Below are 11,603 nucleotides of genomic sequence, written 5' to 3'. Positions count from 1 at the left end.
AACATCTCTAATACTCTTCACATAAAAATCCCATATACTCTGTATAATGCTTCCCCAGCATCTGTTTCAAGCAGAACTGGTGGTGTCTTATGTTTCTCGGAGCAGTAGACGGAGTATTAGACACCCTCTCCTTGCTCTGAACCTATAACAGTGTCTGATGATTTAGGCAGATTGTATTTAATACACTGGGGGTAATGTGTTATTATGGGGACATTTGGGGCACGGAAATTGAAAATCAAGTTTAATATGGAAAATGAAGAAGCTTATGAATTTGCTAGAGCAAAATAATTTTTACTATTATATTTTTACTAATAAGCCACTGGATGAAGCCACAATAAAACATTGGGGATATTTGCGAAAAGTAGACATGACTTTAGCAACCAATGCCAGTCAGCTGCTGCCCATGCTGCTTCTGTTCTGTGGAACGCAAGCTTTGTATTCGATAGATAGCAGTTTATCTTAATGGCTGCCGTGTAAACTACATTTCTAGATGTCTTAGCTGTTTTCTGTGGTGCTCATAGACATATTGAGATTTAAATTTAAAAAGTGTTATATGTCTGTTCACTGTTCACCTTTGTATACAGTGTGACTTGGTTGCTGGATATTGTGGTTCTGTATCTAGGGCTATGTTTCAGTGTGGCAGTGCATAACTGCCTCCTTTCTTTACATACTGGCCTCTATGAGGAGGGACACTATGGGGGTAATTTAACAAGCTGAAATATGACAAAATTAGGCATATCTCAGACGCAAGTGGCAGCACAACGGTCAGTTGAGCCACTATCTGTGACTTAACCCCACTCACTCTAGTTCTAAAATTGTGGGCATGGCATGGGTGAGGCATCTGTTTTAGGCATAGAAAATTGTCTTAATGTTAATGCTAAGGAGCTGTCTTCCATTTAGACTGGTGCTGGATGCCCCAATGTGATGACTTAGGCAGATCCACCATCAGCTTAGGGCTTTATTAAGACCTGTGTCTAAAAGACTGGGCTTAATAAATTTTCCTTGTCCAAAACATGTTGGTATCTAAAGTGTTCTAGGCAAGCTATCCTGTTCTATTCAAAATATCTCCATCTTGTTCTTCAATAAAGGATGCACGACTTTTGGTCTGTGTCTGAATCTGCTCCTCTTGTCTGTGTGTTTGTTAGTCTTTTCATTTAGTTCCTCACTTCTATCAGTGATGTTCTGTCTGAATTGTGTGGCCAAAACTGAACTGTGTAACAGCTTTTATACAACACTGTTTTCTTCTGAAGTCTCTGTCAGGCTACTTTCACATTTGCATTGTTAATTCTGTTATTGAAATCCAGCAGAAGATCTTAATACCGGATTTAAATGGATCTGTTTTGATTTTTTTTTTGTCTTTTTCTGGTATTGAGATCCTCTGCCGGGTCACACTACCCAAAAAAAAACATAAGTGTGGAAGTAGCCTAAGACTGTTTCAAATATCTTGAGTAGTCTGAACAAGTTCTAAGTCAATGTCTCTGTTTGTCTGGGTTTTAAAAGTCTAGATCCAACTCTGTATAAGTTTGGAGTCCATGTCTTTGTTGCTCTTGCCCTATAGATCAGCTGCTGTCAACCTAGATCCCAGCCTGGCTGTGTTTTCCAGTATAAGGCACAATGAATCCACAAAATCTGTAACACAATGGTTTTGTTGTCAGTTTTAAGTATCTCTTTGCTTTCTGAAATTTATGAACTCACTCAAAGTAATATTATTTTTAATGCAAGTACAAGGTGGTGTACGCCCATGTCTAAAAAAGTAAAGTAAAAGTGAGTTTTTTTGGCATGAAGATTTGACCTTTTGGTCACTTTTTAAAATCAAACTAATCTGTAATTAATTCACTCCACTTTTAAAAGTGGGGACATTCACCAATTGTCTCAAAATTTGACCTAATGTCATCTGTAGGCATCACTTATGTCTTTTTTTTTATGGAAAAAAATTGGTGTAGAAAATTTGATGTGTCCCTCATACTGTTTATACAATTTAAAGATGTTTTCTCTGATAAGAAATCCACTTTAGTAATTAGAAGAGGAAGACTCCATTTTCTATGCACCTGGAGACTCCTAACTGGCACTTTCCACCAACAGTTTAATGTGCTAAATAATATCTGGTGACAAATTTCCTTTAATTAGCATTTAGTTTTTTTTTGTTTTTTTTTAATTAACAACTAATGTTTCTAACTTTGGCAGATTTCACAGATATAAGTATAGTTGACTTTATGTTACTGAGATATTTATTACACCTTTGCATTATTTCTTTTTTCAGGTAAACACTGGATAAGAGGCTTCCATAGATGTCTAATTTTATCTACTTCTTATAAAGTAGAAGATAATCAATCACAGATTGTCAATAATAGCACTGGACATAGACTGTGTGAAATGTCTGTGAGCTCTGAATGTGGGAAACATTTTCAAAATGAATCGTACCTTTATATGCACATGGACATTCACAAAAATGAAAGAACATTTCCATGTTCAGAATATGAGACAACTTTGAATACGAAAAAAAATCACACAGGAGAAAAGCCACTTTCATGTCCTGAATGTGGGAAGTGTTATAGCTACAAATCATGTCTTGATAAACATCTGAGAACTCACACAGGAGGAAAGCAATATTCGTTTTCTGAATGTGAGAAAGGTTTTAGTCAGAAATCAAATCCTATTAAACATCAAAGAACTCACACAAGAGAGAAGGCATTTTCATGTCTTGAATGTGGGAAGTGTTTTAGTGACAAATCAAATCATAATATTCATCTGAGAACTCACACAGGAGAGAAGCCATATTCATGTCCTGAATGTGGGAAATGTTTTAGTCAGAAATCAGATCTTTGTAAACATCTGAGAATTCACACAGGAGAGAAGCCATATTCATGTCCTAAATGTGAGAAATGTTTTACTGACAAATCAAATCTTAATACACATCAGAGAACTCACACAGGAGAGAAGCCATATTCATGTCCTGAATGTGGGAAATGTTTTAGTCAGAAAGCAGATCTTTGTAAACATCTGAGAATTCACACAGGAGAGAAGCCATATTCATGTCCTAAATGTGAGAAATGTTTTACTGACAAATCAAATCTTAATACACATCAGAGAACTCACACAGGAGAGAAGGCATTTTCATGTCCTGAATGTGGGAAGTGTTTTAGCTACAAATCAAATTGTGAAACACATCTGAGAACTCACACAGGAGAGAAGCCCTATTCATGTCCTGAATGTGGGAAATGTTTTAGTCAGAAAGCAGAGCTTTGTAAACATCTGAGAACTCACACAAAAGAGAAGCCATATTCATGTCCTGAATGTGGGAAATGTTTTAGTCAGAAAAAAGATCTTAGTAAACATCTAAGAACTCACACAGGAGAAAGGCCATATTCATGTCCTGAATGTGGGAAATGTTTTAGTCAGAAAGCAGATCTTTGTAAACATCTGAGAATTCACACAGGAGAGAAGCCATATTCATGTCCTAAATGTGAAAAATGTTTTACTAACAAATCAAATCTTATTACACATCAGAGAACTCACACAGGAGAGAAGCCATTTTCATGTCCTGAATGTGAGAAGTGTTTTAGTCACAAATCAACTTATGATGCACATTTGACAACTCACTCAGGAGAGAAGACATTTTCATGTCCTGAATGTGGGAAGTGTTTTAGCTACAAAATACAAATTGATAGACATCTGAGAAATCACACAGGAGAGAAGCCATTTTCAGGTCCTGAATGTGAGAAATGTTTTACTGAGAAATCAAGTCTTATCAAACATCAGAGAACTCACACAGGACAGAAGTCATTTCCATGTCCTTAATAAGTGTTTTAGCTACAAATCACATCTTGATAAACATCTGAGAACTCACACAGGAGAGAAGCCATATTCATGTCCCGAATCTGCAAAATGTTTTAATCGTGAATCATGTCTTCATATGCATCTGAGAATTCACATGGGAGAGAAGTCATTTATATGTCCTGAATGTGGGAAGTGTTTTAGTGAGAAATTGAGTCTTATTAACCATGAAAAAACCCACACAGGATTAAAGCCATATTCATGTCCTGCATGCGAGCGATGTTTTAATCATAAATCAAATCTTGTAACACATCTAAGAATTTGCACAGGAGAGAAGCCATATTAATGTCCTGAATGTGGGAAATGTTTTAGTCACAAATCAAATTGTGATACACATCTGAGAACTTAAACACGAGAAGCCATTTTGTTGTCCTGAAAGTGAGAAGTGTTTAGTAAGAAATCAACTCTTATTAACCACCTCCCGACCGCCTAACGCACCGATGCGTCCGGGAGGTGGTTGATTTGTACCTCCTGGACGCATCGGCGCGTCATCTCGCGAGACGAGAGATCACGTCACAGCCGGCCCGCGCATGCGCATCGCGGGCCGGCATTTCGCAGTAGAGTATTTCGTCAGCAGCCTGCCGGCCACGATCGTTGGCTGGCAGGTTGCTGATTTTTAAAAAATCCAATCAGCAGCCATTTAACCCATCATATTAGTAAATATGATGGGGTTATATGGCTGCTGTGCTCCTCTGCTCCTTCTTTTGGTCGGTTGGTTCCAGCAGAGGAGCAGAGGAGCACACATCACTGTGAGTACCCACTACACCACACTTAGCCCCCAGATCACCCCAATTAACCCTTTGATCACCCCTTTGATCGCCCCTGTCAATCACTAGTGAAAGGAAAAAAGTGATCAGTGCAAACTGTCACTTTTTTTTTTCCACTGGTATTGACCGTTAGGTTTCAGTATAGTTTAGGCCCCTTGGTTAGGTAGCTTAGGGATCGGTTAGCGCCCAGCCCACCGCACCACAGTCCGTTATTCGCTGATTAGCGTATCGCTAATCAGCATTTGTACTTTTATAGTATCTGGAAGTGATCAAAACTGATCACGGTCAGATCTATAATTGTATTAGTGTCACTTTAGTTCTCCCTCCACCCAAAACGCAGTGTTTGCCCGATCAGGCCTGATCGGTCGCCCACACGTGCGTTCGCCCACGCCCGCCCCACCGCAGTGACAAAAAATATTATTTTTTTTGATCGCTGCACATTCACTTTACACGCACTGCGGCGATAAAAAAATCAGTTTTGATATTTTTTATCAACCGCAGCAGCCTCCGGTACTTCGCTAGCCTCCCATTTGTAAGACAGGCTTGCTTTTTTTTTCTTGGGTAGTCTCAGGGAATACCCCTAAATTTAGTTGCCCACATGTCAAACAGGGGGTATTCCTCTGAAGAGGCCTACAGGCTTCTGACCCAGTCGGATGAGGAGTGGGAACCCTCATCTGATGAATCCAGCGGGTCAGAATACGAACCTGTAGAAAGCAGTGGCTCTCTGACCCAAAGTTCGGACGAGGAGGCTGAGGTCCCTGATAGCAGCAGGCGTACCCGGCCCCATGTAGCTAGACCGCAGGTTGCGCAGGATCCGCTTCAAGAGCAGCAGAGTGGGGCTGGTGCTGTCGGATTACGTGGTGAGGCATACACCAGCAGCCCAGCCCTTCCTGGACCTAGTACCAGCACTGTCGTAGAACATGGTGAAGTAGCGAGCACCAGAAGGGCAGTTGAAGCTGGTACGGTGGCACGTGCAGTAGTGACCCCGTCGCAGCCACCGCAAAGACGTGCCCGTAGAGCCCCTAGAATCCCAGAGGTGCTGGCAAACCCTGATTGGCAGTCCCCAACTTCAGCCGCACCTGTAGTTCCCCCTTTCACCGCCCAGTCTGGAGTTCGGGTTGAGACAGCTCAGATCGGTTCGGCCCTGGGATTTTTTGAGCTGTTCTTGACTGCGGAGCTCTTAGACTTAGTTGTGGCAGAGACAAACCGGTATGCCACACAATTTATAACCGCTAACCCGGGAAGCTTTTATGCCCAGCCTTTCCGGTGGAAACCAGTCCAAGTTTCCGAAATTAAAACTTTTCTGGGCCTCCTCCTCAACATGGGCCTGACAAAAAAGCATGAATTGCGGTCATATTGGTCCATGAACCCGATTCATCACATGCCCATGTTCTCTGCTGCTATGTCCAGGACACGATTTGAGACCATCCTGCGTTTCCTGCACTTTAGTGATAACAGCACCTCCCGTCCCAGAGGCCACCCTGCTTTTGACCGGCTCCACAAAATTCGGCCCCTCATAGACCATTTCAACCTGAAATTTGCAGATATGTATACCCCAGAGCAAAACATCTGCGTAGACGAGTCCCTTATACATTTTACCGGGCGCCTTGGCTTCAAACAATACATCCCAAGCAAGCGCGCCCGGTATGGGGTCAAATTGTATAAGCTCTGTGAAAGGGCCACAGGCTATACACACAAATTTCGTGTCTATGAGGGAAAAGATCAGACCCTGGAGCCGGTCGGTTGCCCTGACTACCTGGGGAGCAGTGGGAAGATAGTCTGGGACTTGGTGTCACCCTTATTCGGCAAGGGGTACCATCTTTATGTGGACAATTTTTACACAAGTGTGGCCCTCTTTAGGCATTTGTTTCTAGAACGGATTGGCGCCTGTGGTACCGCGCGAACTAGTCGCGCGGGCTTCCCCCAACGGCTCGTTAGCACCCGTCTTGCAAGGGGGCAGAGGGCCGCACTGTGTAACGAAGAACTGCTTCGCGGTGAAATGGAGAGACAAGCGTGACGTTTACATGCTCTCCTCCATTCACGCAGACACGACAATACTAATTGAGCGAGCAACCCGTGTCATTGAAAAGCCCCTCTCAGTCCACGACTATAACCTTCACATGGGAGGGGTGGACTTCAATGACCAGATGTTGTCTCCGTATTTAGTTTCCCGCAGAACCAGACGCTGGTATAAGAAGGTGTCTGTATATTTAATTCAATTGGCTCTGTACAATAGTTTTGTTCTCTACAGTAAGGCTGGGAGAACTGGATCCTTCCTCAAATTTCAGGAAGAGATCATCGAGAACCTCCTGTATCCAGGAGGTTCCGTGGCCCCATACACCAGTGTAGTTAGCCGTCTACACGAGCGACATTTCCCCAATGTCGTTGCTGGTACCTCAACCCACCCGTCACCCCGAAAAAGATGTCGTGTCTGTAGCAGGAGTGGAATAAGGCGTGACACCCGCTATTTCTGTCCTGACTGTCCTGACCACCCTGCCCTATGCTTAGGGGAGTGTTTCCGAAAGTACCACACACAGGTACACCTAGCATAGGGATCATCTCACCAGGATAGGCACACAGGGCTATTAGGGCCCATTCACTCACAGCTGCTGCAAACGTCTCCTTTCACATGGGACAAAGTGCATAACGCACTTCGCCACATCTTTGGGCGATTTGCGCTTTGCACATTGACCCATGGGGAAGGAGAGGTTTGTTCTATAAAGGTAAAAAAAAAAAAAAAAAAAAAACACCAGTAAGCAAACACGTTAATGTTTAGTTCAAAAAGTTAAAGTTTACATGTTCTGTTCCAAAGTTAATAAAATTATTGCGTTGTGGCCTGGTTTTTTCTTTTTTTTTTTTTTTTTTTTTTTACCTTCCAGGTGGACCAACCGATCTACTAGCTGCAGCACCGATGTGCATTCTGACAGAAGCATTGCGCTGCTGTCAGATTACACGCAAGTCGGTGTATGCGGCGCTGCAAGACGGGATTTTCTCCTCTGCAGTGACAGATACGTTTGCCAAGGCATACGAGCTGAGGAGGAGGCGGCGTTCCTATGCTTTGGCAAACACTTTGTATATATATATATATATATATAATAAAAAAAAAAAATCCCGGCAATGATTTATTCATCCACATCGATTGATGCGAATGGAGAAATCTGGTTTGCCAGGGCATACGAGCTAAGTGGGTATGGATGTAGGGCGGAGCTCCTATGTCCTGGCAGACGCCTTTCCCCTCCATTTTTTTTTTTTTGGCAGAGATTTTTTCATCCACATTGATCGATGTGAATGAAGAAATCTGTGCCGTTCATTTTTTTCTTTCAGCCCAGAGGCTGAACGGAAAAAAAAATCTCATTACCTGTATGCTCAATATAAGGAGAATAGCAGAAACTCCTAATGCTGGCCATACATGTAATGATTGCGGAGACCCTCAAATGCCAGGGCAGTACAAACACCCCACAACTGACCCCATTTTGGAAAGAAGACACCCCAAGGTATTTGCTGAGGGGCATATTGAGTCCATGAAAGATTTAAATTTTTGTCCTAAGTTAGCGGAAAGTGAGACTTTGTGAGAAAAAACAAAAAAAAATCAATTTCCGCTAACTTATGCGAAAAAAAAAATTTCTATGAACTTGCCAGGCCCCTCATTGGATACCTTGGGGTGTCTTCTTTCCAAAGTGGGGTCACATGTGGGGTATTTATACTGCCCTGGCTTTTTAGGGGCCCTAAAGCGTGAGAAGAAGTCTGGGATCCAAATGTCTAAAAATGCCCTCCTAAAAGGAATTTGGGCACCTTTGCGCATCTAGGCTGCAAAAAAGTGTGACACATCTGGTATCGCCGTACTCAGAAGAAGTTGGGGAATGTGTTTTGGGGTGTCATTTTACATATACCCATGCTGGGTGAGATAAATATCTTGGTCAAATGCCAACTTTGTATAAAAAAATGGGAAAAGTTGTCTTTTGCCAAGATATTTCTCTCACCCAGCATGGGTATATGTAAAATGACACCCCAAAACACATTCCCCAACTTCTCCTGAGTACGGTGATACCAGATGTGTGACACTTTTTTGATGCCAAGGTGGGCAAAGGGGCACATATTCCAAAGTGCACCTTTCGGATTTCACCGGTCATTTTTTACACATTTTGATTGCAAAGTACTTCTCACACATATGGGCCCCTAAATTGCCAGGGCAGTATAACTACGCCACAAGTGACCCCATTTTGGAAAGAAGACACCCCAAGGTATTCCGTGAGGGGCATGGCGAGTTCCTAGAATTTTTTATTTTTTGTCGCAAGTTAGTGGAATATGAGACTTTGTAAGGAAAAAAGAGAAAAAAAAAAATCATCATTTTCCGCTAACTTGTGACAAAAAAAAAAAATTCTAGGAACTCGCAGTGCCCCTCACGGAATACCTTGGGGTGTCTTCTTTCCAAAATGGGGTCACTTGTGGCGTAGTTATACTGCCCTGGCAATTTAGGGGCCCAAATGTGTGAGAAGTACCTTGCAATCAAAATGTGTAAAAAATGGCCTGCGAAACCCGAAAGGTGCACTTTGGAATATGTGCCCCTTTGCCCACCTTGGCAGCAAAAAAGTGTGACACATCTGGTATCGCCGTACTCAGGAGAAGTTGGGGAATGTGTTTTGGGGTGTCATTTTACATATACCCATGCTGGGTGAGAAAAATATCTTGGTCAAATGCCAACTTTGTATAAAAAAATGGGAAAAGTTGTCTTTTGCCAAGATATTTCTCTCACCCAGCATGGGTATATGTAAAATGACACCCCAAAACACATTCCCCAACTTCTCCTGAGTACGGCGATACCAGATGTGTGACACTTTTTTGATGCCAAGGTGGGCAAAGGGGCACATATTCCAAAGTGCACCTTTCGGATTTCACCGGTCATTTTTTACACATTTTGATTGCAAAGTTCTTCTCACACATTTGGGCCCCTAAATTGCCAGGGCAGTATAACTACCCCACAAGTGACCCCATTTTGGAAAGAAGACACCCCAAGGTATTCTGTGAGGGGCATGGTGAGTTCCTAGAATTTTTTATTTTTTGTCGCAAGTTAGTGGAATATGAGACTTTGTAAGAAAAAAATAAAAATAAAAATCATCATCATTTTCCGCTAACTTGTGACAAAAAATAAAAAGTTCTATGAACTCACTATGCCCATCAGCGAATACCTTAGGGTGTCTACTTTCCGAAATGGGGTCATTTGTGGGGTTTTTCTACTGTTTGGGCATTGTAGAACCTCAGGAATCATGACAGGTGCTCAGAAAATCAGAGCTGTTTCAAAAAGCGGAAATTCACATTTTTGTACCATAGTTTGTAAACGCTATAACTTTTACCCAAACCATTTTTTTTTTGCCCAAACATTTTTTTTTATCAAAGACATGTAGAACAATAAATTTGGCGAAAAATTTATATATGGATGTCGTTTTTTTTTGCAAAATTTTACAGCTGAAAGTGAAAAATGTCATTTTTTTGCAAAAAAATCGTTACATTTTGATTAATAACACAAAAAGTTAAAATGTCAGCAGTAATAAAATACCACCAAATTAAAGCTCCATTAGTGAGAAGAAAAGGAGGTAAAATTCATTTGGGTGGTAAGTTGCATGACCGAGCGATAAACGGTGAAAGGAGTGTAGTGCCGAAGTGTAAAAAGTGCTCTGGTCATGAAGGGGGTTTCAGCTAGCGGGGCTGAAGTGGTTAAACATCAGAAAACCCACACAGGAGAGAATCCATATTCATGCTCAATTTGTGTCTAATGTCTAAAAAAAAAGCTACAGATCAAATGGCATATGAGAGAACTCACTATGGTTTCAATCCATTGAAATGTTAAGATTGTAGGAAATGTGGCAGACATGGATCTCCATTTTATGATGTGTTATATCAGGCTGTATTCTGAAATATAATTCCCTATAGATTGGGGCAATTTTCATATTTGCATTGCACATATTCCAGGTCAACCAAATAGAAGTCAGCAATGTTGCTGTAAGGGCTCTGAAGACAAAGAAAACACAATGCCTCCCCGACTAACCATTCAGATTTCATGGATGTTTTTGACTGTTGCATTTAAGGTGTGAAATGACCAGGCTGGGAGTTATTTCTGATCTCTGACATTATGACCGGGTTCAGTTATATTTCAGAGCTAGCATCTGCCTTGTATGGAGCAAGCTCAGAACTTCAGCTCGCACCGTACATTCACCATAAGGAAGTTAGCAGAAATTTTTTTAATTATTTTTTTTTACAAAGTCCACTAACTTGTGACAATTTTTTTTTTTTTTACATGAACTCACCATACCCCTCACGGAATACCTTGGGGTGTCTTTTTTTTCTAAAATGGGGTCACTTGTGGGGTATTTATACTGCCCTGGCATTTTAGAAGTAGTTTGGAATCCAAATGCGTAAAAATGCCCTGTGAAATTCTAAAAGTACTTATTGGAATTTGGGCCCCTTTGCACACCTAAGCTGCAAAAAAGTGTTACACATATGGTATCGCCGTACTCAGAAAAAGTTTGGGGTGTATTTTTACATATATCCATGCTGTGTGTGAAAAATGTCTCTGTAAATGACAACTTACATTTTTTTATACAAAGTTGTCAATTTAAAGAGATATTTCTCTCGCCCAGCATGGGTATATGTAAAAATACACCCCAAAACACATTGCCCTACTTCTCCTGAGTACGGCGATACCACATGAGTGACACTTTTTTGCAGCCAAGATGCGCAAAGGGGCCCAAATTCCAATGAGTACCTTTTAGGAGGGCATTTTTAGGCATTTGGATTCCAGACTTCTTCTCATGCTTTAGGGCCCCTAAAATGCCAGGGCAGTATAAATACCCCACACGTGACCCCATTTTAGAAAGAAGACACCCAAAGGTATTCCGTGAGGGGCATAGCGAGTTCATAGAAGTATATTTTTTTTTGGCACAAGTTAGCGGAAATAGATTTTTTTTACTTTTTTCTCACAAAGTCTCCCTTTGCGCTAACTTGTGA

The 11,603-nt window shown here is 41.5% G+C and overlaps 1 protein-coding gene across 1 annotated transcript; it reads left to right on the top strand.

Moving 5' to 3' along the window:
* Positions 1 to 2,847: 2,847 nt before the first annotated feature.
* On the top strand, positions 2,848 to 10,724 carry LOC122931777 (gastrula zinc finger protein XlCGF71.1-like; the record flags this gene model as incomplete). The annotated part of the gene is made up of 2 exons (XM_044285837.1): positions 2,848 to 3,443; positions 10,685 to 10,724. Coding segments are annotated over 2 exons (636 nt in total), but the record flags the coding sequence as incomplete, so codon positions are not given.
* Between the last annotated feature and the right edge of the window lie 879 nt (positions 10,725 to 11,603).

The sequence above is a fragment of the Bufo gargarizans genome, chromosome 3, assembly GCF_014858855.1.
Source record: "Bufo gargarizans isolate SCDJY-AF-19 chromosome 3, ASM1485885v1, whole genome shotgun sequence".
NCBI lineage: Eukaryota > Metazoa > Chordata > Amphibia > Anura > Bufonidae > Bufo > Bufo gargarizans.
The sequence above is the reverse complement of the archived record's forward strand: the minus strand, read 5'-3'. Positions and strand labels throughout refer to the sequence as shown.